At 39.0% G+C, this 20,522-nt stretch overlaps 1 protein-coding gene across 4 annotated transcripts in view; it reads right to left on the bottom strand.

Annotated features, from left to right (window-relative positions):
• LOC115223573 (cytohesin-1) overlaps positions 1-20,522 on the bottom strand; it is a 202,980-nt gene that overhangs the window by 137,860 nt on the left and 44,598 nt on the right. Inside the window, exon 1 of one of the 4 annotated variants that reach the window (XM_036512578.1) lies at positions 6,308-6,699. The exons of 2 other annotated variants lie outside the window; for them this stretch is intronic. In XM_036512578.1, coding sequence (XP_036368471.1) covers positions 6,308-6,329 — 22 coding nt within the window. In that variant the 5' untranslated portion in view covers positions 6,330-6,699. Of the gene's footprint in view, positions 1-6,304; positions 6,700-20,522 lie in introns of those variants that run through there. One more of the 4 variants, XM_036512579.1, reaches the window with a different exon arrangement.

Genomic DNA, 20,522 nt, shown 5'->3' on the forward strand with positions numbered 1-20,522 from the left:
CTGACCAAGGTCTAAACAAAGCAACATAATGAATTTCAAGTGAAGTTAAAAGAAAAAGAAGAAACAGTTGCTTAGTCTCACATGAACCTGATTAAACAGACCTACACAAAGGCATTCCACCCATGACCATCCTGTCTTTTTAAATGACATTTAGAACTACAACAGCTATGTGTTTTCATTTTATAAAAAGGTGGGGTATGATTTAAGTAAGATCTGGCTGCTATCTCTAGCAAGTTGACTACATAAAAGATTTTCTCAGTGACATTTTGAGAACTTGACATATAACTAAATCATATATTGTGAAGAGTCTGTACAAGTGTGGTACCATTTGGCTCCTGGTTCCTTACATGTCAATATGTAAGTGTATGATGGTGATGGGGTATATGGCCTCTCTGGACCAACATACTTATGTCTACACTTGCGTAATTTATTCCTACTGTAATTAAATATTACATTATTACCTATTTCTTTACTACCCACAAGGGGCTAAACACAGAGAGGACAAACAAGGACAGACAAACAGATTAAGTTGATTACATCGACCCCAGTGCGTAACTGGTACTTAATTTATCAACCCCAAAAGGATGAAAGGCAAAGTCGACCTCGGCAGAATTTGAACTCAGAATGTAGCGACAGACGAAATACCACTAAGCTTTTCGCCTGGTGTGCTAACGTTTCTACCAGCTCGCTGTTTTTTTACATTATTACCATTGTTAATATTATGATAAATCTGTCTAGTGTAAGTTCAAGAGCGGCAGTGTTGTGGCTGGGTCAGTCTGTGTGGAGTGATGTTGCATTGAGCAATAGGTGACAGTTGTGTCTCTGTGTGTATATGTGTAAGAGAGAGAGAGAAATATGAAGAGACATTTTAGGAGAAATACAAGAGGACTATGACCAAAGTCTCACCACCAATGGCTTACTAGACAACGACTCACAGACACTGACAAGGCTGAGGAGGGGAAGGAGAAAATGAACAAATTATAGTCAATCCATGTACCATATTCACTACACAATTTGACAGTTTTTTAAAGACAGATTATCAACAACTGTCATAGGAATGATTGAAGTAATGTCTAACAGTTGAATTGGAGGAGACTAGTAATGATCTGTGTCAGCAAATGGAGTACTGACAGCTCATAAAGGGAAATAAAAGTTGTTTTGCAGTAAGAAAGAAGATAGGGTTGATATTTCAAGCAGAGTCCTTTGTCAGAGGAGTGACAGAGGGTCCTGGCCAAAACATCAGAATTCTCTTCTTTCTCTGGGAAAATTAAATAATTCCATTTTTTTAAAGACTATTTGTGATAAAAACAACTTAGAATTGGTACCATTGTATTTTACAAAAATCCATAAATAGTGTGGAGTGTGAGAGAGACATTTCAAATTTCTCTATATGATTACTCAACTTGCAAGAAATAATACCTAGACTTCTCTCAAACCACACCTTATCTAAAAGAAAGAAAGGAGGAACCATTAGACCAGTGATTCTCAACTGGGGTCCATATAAGATTTTGCTAAAAATTATCTGCAATGTATTGATTATACTTTAATACAAAAAAATATAATTTTTTTTATACAATTCCAAAAAATAATATTTAATTATGAAAGAAATCAAATGGCTATGAGGGTCCACCAGAGTAAAACAAGAATAAAATGGCTGAGACAACATTATCATAGCTCAGATACAAGACTGAGATTAGCCTGGGGTTAAATAAGAAACAAACTATAACCATTTATACTAACTTCAAAACTATGCATCAGATAATTAGTCAGTCTCTGGACACACTATCATCATCATTATCATCGTTTAAAATCTGCATTCCATGCTGGCATGGGTTGGATGGTTTGACTGAGGACTGGTAAGCCGGGAGGCTGCACGAGACTCCAATCTGATCTGGCAAGGTTTCTACAGTTGGATGCCCTTCATAATGCCGACCCCTCCGAGAGTGTAGTGAGTACCTTTTAGTTGCCACCAGCACAGAGGCTGGTCAGATAGCACTGGCATTGGCCATGCTCGAATGGTGCTTTTTACATGCCACTGGCACGGGAGCCAGCCAGGCAACACTGGCATCAACCACGATCAAATGGTGCTTTTTATGTGCCACTGGTATAGGAGCCAGTCAGGTGGCACTGGCATCGATCATGTTCGAATGGTACTTTTTACATGCAACGGTATGGGAGCCAGTGAGGTGGCACTGGCATCAACCACGCTCAAATGATGCTTTTTACGTGCCACTGGTATGGATACCAGCCAGGTGGCATTGGCCATGATTACTATTTCACTTGTCTAAAGAAAAGATGAAATGGCCATAGCTAGAACATTTTTGATTAAAGGTCTGCTGGATCAGGGCTGATGTTAAACAACAACTTTATATATCATCATCGCTTTATATCTATTTCCTCTAACACACCACCACACACTTCATTGTCAATGTTTTCAAGAGATTCAATATTCTGAGATCCTCCTTCACTTTTTCCCATCTCTTCATTTTCCCTCAAATTCCCTCTATTGTTGTCATTGTTTTCAAGCAGTCCAGTATTCTGAGACCCTCTTTCACCCCTTTTCCCCCATCTCTTTATCTTCCCTCACATTCCTTCTATGGGCTGCTTAGCATTTCTTTACATAGCTGCCATCCTTCATATGCATCATATCTCTATGCCAGCTGGTTCCTTTTATATCTGGATTTCCTCTCAGATCTGCTCTGTTCTGTTCTTCATGTACACTAACATTACACATCCAGCAGAGTATGCTCTCATATCTTCCTAGCTTCCATACATATTCAACATTCATTGCCCATTCTTTGCCACCATGCATCATCAGAGAATTTACTTTTTACTTAAGAGAAACCCCTTTTGTTGCTAGCAATAGTAATAGCACTCTTGAATTTTTTTCCACTACAGCCATAATCTGGCTATTATGTTTCAAATCATCCAAATTCACTACTGATTAGGTCCACTTGGTTAAAAGAACCAGCTGTCTAAGTTACCAGGGTAACAGAAATTGCATGCGCACATACACACACATGCATGCATGCACGCAACTACTGAAGGAAAACTTAAAACAACACCAGGCAAACGCATAGATGTGATTAGAAACTTTGCTTCACAATCACATGATTCTGGGTTCAATCCCAATGTGTGGCCTCTTGGGCAAGCATTTTCCACCAAAGCCCCTGTTGGAGCTGTTGTAAGTGAAAACAAGTAGACAAACTGTGTAAAATCCTGTTGATGGATTGCACCAATTCATGAGTGGTAGACTTACTTCATTACTCAATTTAACTTAACGACTTGGTCTTTGAGTATGAGCATTCAGAACAGCGCCAGTTCTGGAGGCCCTGCACTAAACTTCCTCATCTAAATAAATAATCTTTTTATTCTTTTGCTCGTTTCAGTCATTTGATTGCAGTCAAGCTGGAGCAATGCCTTGAAGGGATTTTAGTTGAATAAATTGACCCCAGGACTTATTTTTTAAGCCTAGTACTTATGCTATCGACCTCTTTTGCTGAAATGCTAAGTTACAGAGACGTAAACACACCAACACCAGTTGTCAAGCAGTGATGAGAGGGCAAACGCACACATTCACACAGCAGGCTTCTTTCAGTATCCATCTACCAAATTCACTCATAAGGCTTTGGTCAGCCCAAGGCTGAAATAGAAGACATTTGCCCAAGGTGCCACATAGTGGGACTGAACCTGGAACTATGTGGTTGGGAAGCAAGCTTCTTACCACCCAGCCATGCTTGCACCTAAAAGAATAAAAATTAATAAGCCTTCATGTGTAATATCAAAGTTCATAGACAATATAAGTATTAATCCTTTAGCTATCATATTTCTGTTTATTACGTTTATTGCAATTAATTTTGAAAATAATGAAGAATTTAATAAGTTGGGGTTTGGAACATAAATTAATATGGAATTTTGATGGAAGATTCTAATTTAGATTGCTTTAAAACAGGACATTTGTATCATGGAACCACGAATGGTCTTCGGTGGGTTGGTTTCAAAAGGGTTAAACTAATCTCAGGTAAGGCGGTGAGCTGGCAGAAACGTTAGCACACCAGGCGAAATGCTTAGCAGTATTTCGTCTGCCGCTACGTTCTGAGTTCAAATTCCGCCGAGGTCGATTTTGCCTTTCATCCTTTTGGAGTCGATAAATTAAGTACCAGTTATGCACTGGGGTCGATGTAATCGAATTAATACGTTTGTCTGTACTTGTTTGTCCTCTCTGCGTTTAGCTCCTTGTGGGTAGTAAAAAAAATAGGTAGGGCAGTTTTATGACATTAACCCTTTAGCATTTAAACTGGCCATTCTGGCCCAAATATTCTATTCCTTTTATGTTTATACTGTTTTCACTGGCCAGAACTGGCCTCTCACACCTAACCTACAAATGTCATTCTAAAAATAAACAATCACATCATCTAAATCTTGAAGCTACAAGATAATAAATGAATAAGTAAGCATTACATTTGACAGAGTACTCTGAATGCGGAAGGGTTAACCCTTACGTTTTCTTGAAACAAGCAGATATTAGTAGCAGATAACTATGAGAGATCTTACTAATGAAAGCATATATCATAACACATTCAGCTAGGTAAAATCAGTTCTTTGAAGCAGTGATTTGGTGCACTACCATGGCATACTGGTATACCGTGACATGCTGGTGTACCATAACACACCGAGTCATCGTACACTTGTGTGTACCAATTTACTACTGAGTTGTGTGTAGTGTGAAAACAACAGAATTATGTTTAAAATATGTGAAAAATACAAACTGAAATTTAAATATAAAATTTTAGTAACCACATTCCATTTCTTAATGTTTTGTAGTTATAATTAGTCATATGTATAAGTTTAAATATATAACTGTATTTTTATAAATGCATTTTCTTTTCACTTTGCATGTAAAGTATACTGAAATATTTTTATTTTCTCTAAAGTGTGCCACACACAAAAACGTGTTTAGAGAAATTACTGCTTTACAGAGTCACACACTAGATCCTCTATAATGTGGGATCAAATAAATTGCAACCCACTCTCCTGGGGCCAAATACATAACAACAACCAGTTCAAGAGGTGATAGGATCAAACAGTGTAGGAATTGTTGTTTGTGTGTACTAAAGAGAAACACTTAAAGTTGCATATTTGATGTCGGGATTTCAGTAGCAGACCTTCAAAGAGGTGGGGGTGTTTTCACATGTGATACTGATGTACTTCAATCCAGAGGGGAGCGATGGAAGGTTAATCTTAGTTAATCATGACAACCATGGCTAATCCTACAGCCTGAAGAGTCCCCTAGTAGTCTTAGGGAAATGTGGGCACACACAAACACACACATGCCCCTGGTGCTTCCAATAAAACATTTTAATATATTATCAAAACTATTTCAACATTCATATTTGTTTTTCTAAGATTTTGATGCTTGTTCAAATAAAAACCAAATAGTTTAAATATTTTAGAGTGCTACTACATAGCTCAACACAGCATCAATACCAAACTCCATATGGTACCCATACTTAAATCTACATAATTCCAATACTAAACTATTAAATATTGTAACCAAATTCTAAATAGTGTCATCGACGCTAATTTCAGGTCGTTTAGTGATTCTTTTCATTTTTATCACTTTTATTCTCTGCTAGTCTACATTACATAGCCTACATGACTACAGCTATACACACACAGCATTTATATACAACACAACAAATCCAGCATTTACTATAAACAAATGTGGCCTTTAATAGTGTTTGTTTATTAATACTAAACGCGTTTATTTACCAAGTGAATAACTAAACTGGAACATTAAAAACAACTGATTTCTGTCACAAGCTGGCATAATGCCACAAATTTTGAAAGTGAATACAGTTAATTAAACCAACCCCAGTTATTGATTTAATACTATTTTATCCAATCCCTGTGAAAATAAAAAGGCAAATAAACAAAAATTGAAAACCAAAAAAAAACATTTTGTTTTCAAAAGTTAACCTTGGTGTGATTTGAACTCGGATATAAAAGAATAAACTCTCACAAAATATTTTGTATGAAGCTATACTGATTCTGCCATAATAACAATAAATGTCCTTTGTTCAAAATTGGCCTCTGTATAATTACGTGTGCAATAGATAAGAAATACTGTAACAGCTTTATTTATGCCTGATAGCATCACACACAAGAAAGTTCAATGAAGATGAGATTAAGAAAGAGAAACAAAAAAATGAAATAAATAAATAAAATAAAGACAATACTGTTTTAAATTCAAGATCTGAGAATCCTGTTAGAAAGTAAGAAATAATTTGAAATAAATACTTAACTATGGAACAGTGAATAATATCCATAAATATCGCAGTAAATAATTTCACGTGGAGTGGATGTAATAGAAACCAGAAAAATATATATGTCCAGAAAGAATATCAAAAGACAGTCTTAAGATAGTCTTTGCCGCTGCTATTTCAGACTTGAAAAAATGCCTTATGTTGGCACTTTATTCTTCGTTTGTTTTTGAGTTTTATTTAATTTTTTTTTCTCTTTTGGTTGATTTGTTGTGTTTTAAGATGTACTTGTGGAGTGTTATTAAATCTGGGAATATAGTTTCCTTCTTTAGAAGCTAAAGGAACCAACCAATCGGTAGAGGGTACATGTAGCCAGGTTGGCAGCAGAGAAAGTAAACTTAATAAATATCATAAGACTTGTGAGAGATGCCACATATGTGAACTTCACATTTACATGAAACCTTCCCCTCTCTTTCTCTCTCTCTCTTCATGAATGTACAAAAGTTACAGTAACCCAGTTTTGCAACTAGAATTATATATACATCCTTTGTGCTGAAAAACTACATATGTGTCAGTTAAGTGGGGAGAGGAGAGAAAAGAAAAACTTAAAACTATAGTGTAATTAATTTCTACCATTAACCCACAAGCTAAATTATTTTTTTCATTCTTTTTCATTATTTAAAAAAAATTTTTTTTAATCATTGGACTGAGGCCATACTGGGGTACCACACTCAAAGGTACAGTTGCCTGGTATTTATTTTAACCTTGGAAGGATGAAAAACAAAGATGACCTGGGCAGGGTTTGAACTCAGAATGTAAAGGGCTGTAACCAAATACAAGGTAATCTGTCTCGTGCAATATTGATGGCCTGCAAGAAATATATATATATATATATATATATATATATATATATATATATATACACACACACACACACAAACGATGGGCTTCTTTCAGTTTCCATCTGCCAAATCCACTCACAAGGCTTTGGTCATCCCAAAGCTATAATAGAAGATACTTGCCCAAGGTGCCATGCAGTGGGACAGAACTTGGAACCATGTTAGTAAGAAGCTAGCTTCTTACCACACATCCACATGTTCTGAGTTCAAATTCTGCCGAGGTTGACTTTACCTTTCATCCTTTGAGGGTCAATAAAATAAGTACCAGTTGGACACTGGGGTCGATGAAATTGACTTACCCACTACCTGAAGTTACTGGCCTTGTGCCAAAATTTTAAACCAATACAAGGTAGTGTTATAGCGGAAACAGTACAATGCCTTGTGATATTTTACTTATACCACCTTTATGCTGTAAGTTAACATCTTAATAGATTTCCTTTGGCTTACATAAGAATCACTCAAGTACTGAAGTTGATTCATCCATCTGTGCCCAACCCCACTTTACAAATGTGTGACCTTGTTACAATGAGAGAAATCATTACTATTATCACTGAGCTGGCAGAATTATATGCCAGACAAAGCACTTAGCGGGTATTTCTTTCAGCTCTTTACATTCTGTGTTCAAATTGTGCCAAGGTTAACTCTGATTTCTATGCATCTGGGGGTTAATAAACTAAGCACTAGTTTAAGGCGGCGAGCTTGCAGAAACGTTAGCATGCCAGGCGAAATGCTTAGTGGTATTTCGTCTGTCGCTACGTTGTGAGTTCAAATTCCGCCGAGGTCAACTTTGCCTTTCATCCTTTCGGGGTTGATAAATTAAGTACCAGTTACGCACTGGGGTCGATATAATCGACTTAATACCTATGTCTGTCCTTGTTTGTCCCCTCTATGTTTAGCCCCTTGTGGGTAGTAAAGAAATAGGTATTTCATCTGTCGCTACGTTCTGAGTTCAAATTCTGCTGAGGTCGACTTTGCCTTTCATCCTTTCGGGGTCGATTAAATAAGTACCAGTTACGCACTGGGGTTGATATAATTGACTTAATTCGTTTGTCTGTCTTTGTTTGTCCCCTCTGTGTGTAGCCTCTTGTGGACAGTAAAGAAATAAGTTGAACACTGGGGCTGATGAAATCGACCAGTCTCTTCTCACCAAGTTGTGTCTACACTAGAAAGGAAGGCAAGGTCAACCTTAAATGCTGCTGAGACTGACTTTGCCTTTTATCTTTTTGGCACGGTTCGATGAAAATAAGCACCACTCAAATACTGAGGTTGATGTAATTGACTAACCCCCTACCCCAAAGTTTCAGGCCCCGCACCTATAGTAGAAAGAATTATTATTATTATCATTATTAATGCAGCGAGCTGGCAGAAGCAGTAGCATGCCAAGTAAAATGCTTAGTGGCATTTTGTCCATCTTTACGTTCTGAGTTCAAATTCCACTGGGATCGACTCTGCCTTTCATTCTTTCAGGGTCGATAAAATAAGTACCAGTTGAGTGCTGGGGTCAATGTAATCAACTTACCCCCTCCCAGAAAATTGCTGGCCTTGTGCCAAAATGTGAAACCATCATCATCATCATTAATATTATTATTATTATTATTATTACAGTGGCTCAGTGGTTTGAGTGTCGAGCTTACGATCATCAGGTTGTGAGTTCGAATCCCGGACTGGGCTGCGTGTTGTGTTCTTGAGCAAGACACTTTATTTCACGTTGCTCCAGTTCACTCAGCTGTAGAAATGAGTTGCAACATTCACAGGTGCCAAGCTGTATTGGCCTTTGCCTGTCCCTTGGATAACACTGGTGGCGTGGAGAAGGGAGGCCAGTATGCATGGGCGACTGCTGGCCTTCCATAAACAACCTTGCCTGGACTTGTGCCTGAGAGGGTAATTTTCTAGGTGCAATCCCATGGTCAGTCATGACCGAAGGGTATCTGAGCACAGAAAATAGCTGGTAGAATCAATACGAGGCCAGACAAATTTAAAAAAAAAAAAAAAAAACCTGTGCTGTATGGCGCAGGAATGGCTGTATGGTAAGTAGCTTGCTAACCAACCACATGGTTCCGGGTTCAGTCCCACTGCATGGTATCTTGGGCAAATGTCTTCTGCTATAGCCCCGGGTCGACCAGTGCCTTGTGAGTGGATTTGGTAGACGGAAACTGAAAGAAGCCCGTCGTATATATGTATATATGTGTGTGTGTCTGTCTCCCTAGCATTGCTTGACAACCGATGCTGGTGTGTTTACGTCCCAGTCACTTAGCGGTTCGGCAAAAGAGACCGATAGAATAAGTACTGGGCTTACAAAGAATAAGTCCCGGGGTCGAGTTGCTCGATTAAAGGCGGTGCTCCAGCATGGCCGCAGTCAAATGACTGCAACAAGTAAGAGAGCAAAAGAGTAAAGAGTGTATAATAGTTATAGCTCTTTATGGTCTGAGTTTTTAATCTAACCAAGTCAACTTTACTTTTCATCATTCCAGACTTGACAAAAGAAGTATAAGTCAAGTACTGGTGTCAACACAACTATTTTCTCCTTAAAAACTTGACGCTTAGTACCTACGTCAAAGGCTGATTTTATATTTTTACTCACAAAATGAGACACAGTGCTTGCGCTTGTGTGTGTGTTTATATCTCATGTTTAAGGTCTGGTGTATAAATGTCACAACATTTATATATATATATATATATATATGTGTGTATATATATATATGTGTGTGTGTGTGCATATATATATGTGTGTGTGCATATATATATATATATGTGTGTGTGTGTGTGTGTGTATATATATATATATATATATATATTTGTGAAGAGAGAGGGAGAGAGAGAGTTCATATTTCTAAGTTTAACACAAAAGGAAGAAGTTACATACACATCTAGTTCCAAATTAGTCAGAAGAACGCCATTGGTTACCAAATTGGCCGTGACTTCTGGTTCGTTAACCCATGGCAAAATGTTGGTTTAACTTTGCCAAAAGATCGCAGGTCACGGTAATATATAGGAAATGCTACTTAGCTACATGTGTGGGTTCGGTTCGGTTGAGGGGTTATGCACATAAGGAAAGTCATGTGGTTGAAAAAACAAAAAAAAAAAAGTTTACTTTGCAATGGCATGATTTTAGGTTCAGTTCCAATCTGCAGAACCATTGAAGCATATTTTTAAGTCAAATTTGATTGAATGAAATTGCAGAAACCCAACACACACATACTGGCCATCTTTGCACTCTCCTGTCTCAAAAAACCACTTTCTCTTTATCTTTCCTCTTCCAATCACTTCAGTAATCTAACTTACATAGTGCTGTTGGTAATTTATTTTCCCTTCTTTGGACTTTTCCCTTTCTTTCCTTCTTTCAACTTTTCCCTTTCTGACAAAGAGCTGTGCTCAAAACGGCAAAAATTCTCTGTACCTAATCCAGTTTGAACAATACTAAATTCTTGAGTAAAAGATATTTATTTTATTTATAACAGAAACCTCCCCCCCCCCCAGTTATTGACCTACATTGAGTTAGATCAATGTAAATGTAGTTGAAAACATTTAATCACACTTTAAATGGTCAACAATGCTCACAAATCTGTCTTTGATGAACTCAAACTATTCCTATTTTAAAACTTTGTACCCAATTTTTTTATTATTATTATTATTATATATAGGAAACAAACGCAGAAGCATTGAGAACTATGTAATTAAGACTTTAATAACAATGTGTCTCAAAGTACATCATTAATAAAACATCTTTCCAGAATTAAAAAAAAATTTTTATTACATGTTTCTGCGATAGGGTTATATTAAATAACAGACAGACTGGCAGACTGGAAGTAGCCTTGAGGTAGAGAGGACATGTCTTTGATGAGGTTGCAAATGGTGTCAAAAGGACTTTGACAAGCCTAGTTGGTTAATTGAAGGGTTAACCAATTGAGTCATAAAAATAAAGAAGTGGAATAAAACTGCTGGCAGCAGAGTGGTGCAGTGGAAGCGTGCTGGGCCCATAACCCAGAGGTCCGTAGATCAAAACTATGCTCTGCTAAGCGTATTTCCTTTAGGCGCAAGAGTGGCTGTGTGATAAGTAGGTTGCTTACCAACCACGTGGTTCTGGGTTCATTCCCACTGCATGGCACCTTGGGTAAGTATCTTCTACTATAACCTTGGACTGACCAAAGCCTTGTGAGGGTATTTGGTAGATGGAAACTGAAAGAAACCCATCATGTATATGTATATATATATATATATATATATATGTAGGTCCCGGGTTGATTCGGGGTTAACCACAGTAAATAAGGTACTCAATACATAGCATATATATATATATATATATATATATATATATATATATATGTATATGTATGTATGTATGTATGTATGTATGTATATATATGTGCCTGTGTTTGTCCCTCCACTATTGCTTGACAACCAATGTTGGTGTGTCTATATCCCCGTAACTAAATAGTTCGACAAAAGTGACCAATAGAGTAAGTACTAGGCTTGCAATGAATAAGTCCTGGGGTTGATTTGCTCAACTAAAGGTGGTGCTAGCATAGCTACAGTCAAATGACAAACAAATAAAATAGCTTTCAGTTTCCGTCTACCAAATCCACTCACAAGGCTTTGGTTGGCTCAAGGCTATAGTAGAAGACACTTGCCCAAGGAGCCATGCAGTGAGAATGAACCCAGAGCCATGTGGTTGGGAAGCAAGCTTCTTACCACACAGCCACTCCTGTGCCTGGTTAACTATATCTTTTTCCATCACTGCCCACAGGAAATGGAATGAGGCTAGGAGTGAGTAGATCAGACCTAATTTAGTTTCCACTAAATTAGCACTAACCAACCATCAAAGTCATCTCCAGGTGTGTGTGTGTGCATGCATGTATATATATCATATCCATATGTATGTGTGAGTATGTATTAACAGGGGTGCAATAGCAATAGGCAAAGAATACTCCTTCCCGATTGCAGGTGGCTGTTATATACAACAGCTGACAGTCTTCATATTCAAGTCTTTTGTCCTTATAATTTATTCACAACATTTATATTTATATAACAAACAAAAAAAAAAGCCCCCCCTCAAATCCTCATTCTACAAATGCTTTCAACCAGAAATAACAGAGAAACTTCCGAGAAAGAGCTTTTGTTTTCTGAACTAGACCAGAAATTAAAAAATTTCCAGGTGAAAGATCAAAGAAATTATAAGGCTTCCAAGTGAACTTAGGTCACATTCTATTACAATTTCCCCAATAACATAAGCCAATGAGAGAGCAGCCATGCAATTGCTTGACCTAGAAGTAGCAGCCAAATCATGCTTGAATTGCATCCAACCATCTTAGAACAAAAAGACAAAAAGTAAAAAGTGAACTTTGAACTGTATAGTCACAGATACACAATCTAACTGAATGGAAAGCTTTCCTAATAGTATAATAGATCTGCTGACCTTTGGCCAAACAACAAAAAATATGCATTATTACCAAAGCCAGTTTGTCAAGCAGTAGAGGAGGACAAAGACACAAACACACCACACATATACATACATTCAGTTTCCATCTATTAAATCCACTAACAAGGCTTTGGTCAGTATGGGGCTACAGAAGAAGACACAGCAGGACTGAACCAGAACCATGTGGTTGGTAAGCAAGTTTCTTACCACACAGTGACACCTGTGTTTATTTTACCTCACAATCATGCCTGTTGCTGTTGATTTATTTAAGAAATTCCTTTCCTAAGAACTGGTGTGGTGGTGCTGATGATGGTGGGAGCAAATTGAAGAAGGGCCTTGCTGCATGTCAGATGGGGTGGGGTCATTATTTCATGTAGAGATGCATGTTTCTTGTTGCTGGTTGACCGAAGGTCAACCTAGGGTCAACAGATCTATTATACTATTATCGAAGTATTCCATTCAGTTAAACTGTTATAAAATAGTTGGGATCTTTTAAGTTTTTTAAAATAATTTCCATGTAACTAAACACTTTTAAACTTCGTATACTGGTAGAATGTGTTTATGAAACATCTTTTTCTCTTGGCTTTATTGAGAAAATTCTATAGTTTGTAAGATATTTGTTGTTTTTCTTCTTCTTCAATTTCAACCAATCAATGACGTCTATTGAGGTGAAAACATTCTGTGCCATATGAATATGTCCCTCGTTTAAGAAACAGATTGGGTTTATTTACATTTCTGAAGAAAAAAAGATACCTTTCCTCTCACCCCAAACCCTAACCCTAAAACAGATTGAAATGCAATAGATCGATACCAGGGTCATAATTATGGGTGACAATTTCATATGACACTGCTAGAAAAAAACTGCTGTTCAAACCGAAAAGATCCAATAGTTGGCATTAGGAATGGCATCCATCTGTAGAAATCATGCCAAAACTCAGATACAGGAGCAAGATACGCTCATTCAACACATTGGATCTTGCTGAACAATGCAATCCAAACCAGCAATGGGAGGCACACAAGAAATGGTGACAAGACTTGGAAACTCTGCTTTTACTTAAGCAAAGGAGACATAAAGATGAAGGCACTGACCCCACCCAGCAAATCATCGCACATTTTGTCACATAGTGGTTTAGTTTCCCACATGTGGTTTTCATTTAGCACGGGGGGGGGGGGAGGGAAAAAATATAAACTTAGCTAACTGGGACAACGATTCCCAAGTAATAAGTATACATATACACAAACATTGGCATGTACATACATATGTGTGTGTGTGTGTGTGTGTGTGTGTGTGTGTGTGTGTGTGAGTATTTGAGGTGGGGGGACAGCTTTTCTTTAAGGCAAGATATATTGTAAACACAACTATGTTCCATTTTTTTATAGCAGATTTTTTTTTTTTTTTTGATTTGGTAATAAGACTCTTCTTGTAGCTTGTTCAGAATGATAGAGTTCCCAAATTCATTTAACCCTTTAGAATTCAGATTACTCTGTCAAATGTAAGGATTATCAATTCACACTGTTTGGAATTAATCGTGCATTATCTCAGGCCTTCAACATTTTCATGATGTGATTGTTTATTTTTGTAGAATGACATTGTAGGATAGGTGTGAGAAGCTAGATCTGACCTGTTTGAGCATAAAACGAGTAAAACAATTGGGTCAGATGTGCCTGGTTTAAATAAATGCTAAAGAGTTAATCAACATTTCCAGGTTAACTTAGTCTCATCCTCAAGATGTAGAGTGGTACTGACTTTGGTAAAGCCCCTTTTTGCAAAGAGGAGGCAAGGTGACATTTTTTTATGAAGACTTGACAAAATTTTCTTTGAGTGTATATGTGTGTATCATCATCATCATCGTTTAACATCCGTTTTCCATGCTGGCATGGGTTGGACGGTTTGACTGGGGTCTGGGAAGACAAGACTGCACCAGGCTCCAGTCTGGTCTGGCAGTGTTTCTTCAGCTAGATGCCCTTCCTAACCCAACCACTCCGGGAGTATAGTGGGTGCATTTTACGTGCCACTGGTACAGGGGCTAGAGGGGGCTGGCAACGACCATGTTTCGATGGTGCTTTGACGTGCCGCCAGCACAGGAGCCAGAAGGAGCTGGCATCGACCACATTTAGATGGTACTTATACGTGCCACCGGCACGGGAGCCAGTCAAGGTGGCGCTGGCATCAGCCACGTTCGGATGCTGCTTTTTACATGCCACCGCCACAGGAGACAGACAGGGTGAGGCAGCTGCCATCAACCACATTTCGATTGTGGTTTTTAAGTGTCACCGACATGGGAAGCCAGTCAGGCGACACTGACATCAGCTACAACTACAATTTCCATCTGATTGTGGTTTGATTTGATTTTATTGTTGATGTACTTGACTCAATAGATCTCAAGCACAGCATACTGCCCCATGATCCAAAGGTACTTTTTGAGTGGGCTGCTTATGTGACTCAAGTGCCAAGAGCTTCATGTGACAAAATATTTCAAATACACGAAACTCTTGACCTTTGAGTAATTCAGTTGCTTCTCCTATATATATTACTCTTTTACTTGTTTCAGTCATTTGACTGCGGCCATGCTGGAGCACCGCCTTTAGTCGAGCAAATTGACCCCGGGACTTATTCTTTGTAAGCCCAGTACTTATTCTGTCGGTCTCTTTTGAAGAACAGCTAAGTGACGGGGACGTAAACACACCAGCATCGGTTGTCAAGCAATGCTAGAGGGACAAACACAGACACACAAACATATACACACACACATACATATATGTATATATACATATATACGACAGGCTTCTTTCAGTTTCCGTCTACCAAATCCACTCACAAGGCTTTGGTCGGCCCGAGGTTATAGCAGAAGACACTTGCCCAAGATGCCACGCAGTGGGACTGAAGCCGGAACCATGTGGTTGGTAAGCAAGCTACTTACTACACAGCCACTCCATATATATATATTATATGATTTAGAACGAACAGGTTGTTGTCATTACTGTATTCGGAGTTTCGGATGTTGGAGTGAAGAGCTATGATGCATTCTCATCGGCAATTAATAGCCAATGAGAATGCATCATAGCTCTTCGCTCCAACATCCGAAACTCCAAGTACTATAATGACAACTTACTGTTTGTTCTAAATGATATAATACTAGCAGTATTGCCCGGCGATGCTCGGGGCTGAATTGCTTGAAAGTACTGTTAATGATTGCACTGAATTATGATGATTATTCAGGCAAATATTGATATAAGTTTACAGCGAATGAATGTATTTGTGAGTGTATAGAAAGCCGTGTAAAGGGGTTCCTACCCCCTCGTAGAATGGTGTAAGAATTGAATGCGAGGTTGCCTTGAAAAGAGCCATGTTATTGTTCTCATAATTGTAAGAATTTGATAGTCGTGGAAGGCAGTGTAAAAAAAGACTCTAGGTGTTCCAACAAAAAGAACAATGATAATGATCTCAAATTTTGACACAAGGCCAGTAGTTTCAGGGGAGGGGATAAATCTATTACATTGACCCCAGTGTGCAACTGGTATATATGTTTCTTTACTACCCACAAGGGGCTAAATATAGAGGGGACAAACAAGGACAGACAAAGGGATTAAGTCGATTACATCGACCCCAGTGCGTAACTGGTACTTTATTTATCTAAGGCGGCTAGCTGGCAGACACATTAGCATGATGGGCGAAATGCTTAGTGGTATTTCGTCTGCCGCTATGTCCTGAGTTCAAATTCCGCCAAGGCCGACTTTGCTTTTCATCCTTTCGGGGTCGATAAATTAAGTACCAGTTACGCACTGGGGTCGATATAACCGACTTAATCCATTTGTCTGTCCTTGTTTGTCCTCTCTGTGCTTAGCCCCTTGTGGGTAGTAAAGAAATAGGTACTTTATTTATCGACCCCGAGAGGATGAAAGGCAAAGTCGACATCGGCGAAATTTGAACTCAGAACGTAAGGACAGACAAAATACCGCTAAGCATTTTGCCCGGTGCGCTAACGTTTCTGCCAGCTTGCCGCCTCTGCAACTGGTATATAGTTTTTAACAAGCCTGAAAGAATGAAAGGCAAATTCACCATAATTATAATTATGATTTCTTTTATTTGCCTCAGGGGTAAAGATGAGGAGGAATAGTAATTAAGATGGAGATGAGAAGACAGGTGGAAGTGGTACCGTAGGACTCTGGTAGAATGGGAAAAGTAGTAAACTGTAGGTTGTGGTTCTATTTTATATTGGTGGATGGGAAGTGTGTGTGAGGTGTGAGTATGAGTATGTGTGAAAGATTGTGAGTGGGTGAGTGTGTGTGAGGTGTGAGAGTGCATGAGTAGGATGCATGTATGTGAATGAGAGTGCTTGTGTCAGTGAGAGTACACATGTGAGTGTGTGCGTGTGTGAGAGACCATGCGGATGCGTGTGAGCAGATGCATGTGAGAGTGTGTACATATGTAAGTGAGAGTGACTGTGTTGGCATGTATGTATATCTGCTGAGTGTGCTAGGTACTGTATTAATAGTGTGTGTGTGTGTGTAAATGGTAACCTATTTTTTTTTAAAGGGGTGCAGTAGTTCTTTATATTAAAAAAAAAAAGGGGGTTGCCAGCAAACAGTCCTACATTCAAAGACCCCTATTTGTGTGAGAGAAAGAGAAGGGGAACTTCACACATGGTCTCCACCCGAAGATATTTATTATTCTGCTCCTGGAAGGGAGTATAACACTCTACTCAAGATATGGAAGGAAGGACGGTGGTAACGGTATGCTTAAGGAGTAGGTAACATCTCTTGCTTTTATTTTTTTTTTTTTCTTGTGGAGTGGGGGTAAGGAAGTATGGGGTGGGGCTGAGGTACCACAATGTTTTGTTTATGTTCATCTTAAACCAATCCTACCACCACCTCCACCACCATTGGTAAAGCAGCAACTGGTTTGGTGAGTTAAGTCCTTTGCCCAAGGATAAAGATTTATGGAAAAGGTGTGTGTGTGTGTGTGTGTGAAGTGGAGTGGGAAGGGATGGGGCAGCGAGCAAAGGAGATATTGTTGGGTGAGAAGCAAAGGGCAGAGAAAAAAAGCGAAACAGAGGGTGATGAGGAGGCAAAGAAAATTTTGCTGAGGTAGCATAAGAAACAGAGTGCAGTCACCACACGAAAAGAGTTAGATGAGGAAACAGAGAGAGGCGCGTGATGGAGAGGAATCAATGGTGGTGGGCGAGGGAGGAGTAACCCGCCGTCGTCACCACCACCGCCGACGGATATCGGGTGTTGTGGGGCAGGGAGAATGAAGTCAGGGTTTGGTGCAATATGAAGCGCGGCGCGGCGCGGCGGTGGATGGAGCCGGGTATATGGAATGATTGGCGGGTAGGGGTGGATATGATGCAAGATTAACAAGTCAGGAAGGAGAACAGACTATTACTGTGTATATTAGGAGGGGAATGGTAAATAAGGTTGTTGTTATGTCTACTACTACCACCACCACCACCACCATCGCCATAACTGGTGGGGGTGGTGGCACTACCGATGTTGCTGCTACCACCACCACATATAGCTATAAGAAAAATTAAAAAAAAAAAAAACTGGGGTGAGTAGCAGGGAAGAAAACTGATTACATATGCCAGAGAGGGTAGAGAGTTGGGGGTAGAATGTAAAGGGTGGGCAATGTTAAAGAGGTGGTGGTGGTGGTGGTGATGGGGAACCTGAAGACGGTGGGGGGAGAGAAAGAGAGAGCGGGGGAGGGAGGACTGATTTGGAGGAGAACAATGATAAATAACAATGTGGTGGCAAGATGGAAGAAGAGGATGGAGGGAGGACAGAGTATTACACCCTCAGAAAGACACATGCACACACACACACATGCACACACACATGTGCACACACACACACACACACAAAAAAAAAACATAAACAGACATAGTCAAATATACATATATAGACACAACACATATATCTCATTTACTCTTACTTGTTTCAGTCGTTTGACTGTGGCCATGCTGGAGCACCGCCTTTAGTTGAGCAAATCGACCCCCACGATTTATTCTTTGTAAGCCTAGTACTTATTCTATCGGTCTCTTTTGCCGAACTGCTATGTTACAGGGACGTAAACACACCAGCATCGGTTGTCAAGTGATGTTGGGGGGACAAACACAGACACACACACACCACACACACACAAAAAAAAACATAAACAGACATAGTCAAATATACATATATAGACACAACACATATATCTCATTTACTCTTACTTGTTTCAGTCGTTTGACTGTGGCCATGCTGGAGCACCGCCTTTAGTTGAGCAAATCGACCCCCACGATTTATTCTTTGTAAGCCTAGTACTTATTCTATCGGTCTCTTTTGCCGAACTGCTATGTTACAGGGACGTAAACACACCAGCATCGGTTGTCAAGTGATGTTGGGGGGACAAACACAGACACACACACACACACACACACACACACACATATATATATATATACGATGGGCTTCTTTCAGTTTCCATCTACCAAATCTACTCACAAGGCTTTGGTCAGCCTGGAGGCTATAGTAGAAGACACTGACCCAAGGTGCCATGCAATGGGGCTGAACCCGGAACTACTTACCACATAGCCACTCCTACGCCCATAACATATGCATACATTTATGTAGAGGGAAAGAGAAAGATGGTGAGACACATACATTGAAAATGGCTATGATGACAAAATCATAGAAAATAGCTTAGTAACAGCAATGTTAATAGGACTATGGTGATGATGATGGCCAACAATGATACTGGGGTGGTGGTGGTGGTGACAGAGAAGGCAGTGGGAGTAATGATGACAATGATAATGATGATGATGGTGGTGGTGGCAGGCCATGAAGACCATGTCAATAGTAGCACCGATTATGGCAATAATGAAAGTAGCGAATGACAAGAGTGGCAGTGATGACAACAATAAGGATAGTGATGATGACAATGACAAGGGTAGCCATGGTGATGATGATGGTCGAAATAACAATAGTGATGAAATTCCTAAGTAAATTTGATGCAATGTCCATGAGAACTTTCATGGCTGTGTAGCTAAGCTAAGGAATCCATTTCTCAATCATATAGTTTACACTAGGCCAGTGATTTTGTATATATATATATCATCCTCATCATCATTTAGCATCTGCTTTCCATGTTGGCATGGTTTCTACGGCTGGATGCCCCTCCCAAAACCAACTACGGATCTTTTCAGTTTCAACGGTAGTTTTTTCTAGCGGTGTCATATGAAATTGTCACCCATAATTATGACCTTAGTATCGATCTATTGCATTTCAATCTGTTTTAGGGTTAGGGGTGGGGGAAGGGTGTCTTTTTTTTTTCTTCAGAAATGTAAATAAACCCAATCTGTTTCTTAAACGAGGGACATATTCATATGGCACAGAATGTTTTCACCTCAATAGACGTCATTGATTGGTTGAAATTGCAGAAATTGAAGAAAAAAAAACAACAAATATCTTACAAACTATAGAATTTTCTCAATAAAGCCAAGAGAAAAAGATGTTTTATAAACACATTCTACCAGTATACAAAGTTTAAAAGTGTTTAGTTACGTGGAAATTATTTAAAAAAACTGCCGGTCAAACCGAAAAGATCCCCAACTACTCCAAGAGTGTAATGGGTGCCTTTTACATGCTGCCAGTTACATGACACCAGCACTGGCCACAACTACAGTTTCACTTGGGTTGACATTTATGAAAATGTACACAGTACTTTTAATATGGCTTCATGAACAAAGTATGTATGTATGGATGGATGGATGGTTGGAGGGATAGATGTTTGTGCATGTATATCATCAACAGATGGCAAAATTGGACGACAAGTCCTTTTTATGTTTTGATTACATTCTTCTAAAGTTGATAAAATATGTACTATACTAGATGAAGTGCTGGGTTCAATGGAATTGGCTAAAACCCTTGAAAGTGGCACCTCATCATGGATGCAGTCCAATGACT

Source organism: Octopus sinensis, linkage group LG23 (genome assembly GCF_006345805.1).
Source record: "Octopus sinensis linkage group LG23, ASM634580v1, whole genome shotgun sequence".
Taxonomy (NCBI): domain Eukaryota; kingdom Metazoa; phylum Mollusca; class Cephalopoda; order Octopoda; family Octopodidae; genus Octopus; species Octopus sinensis.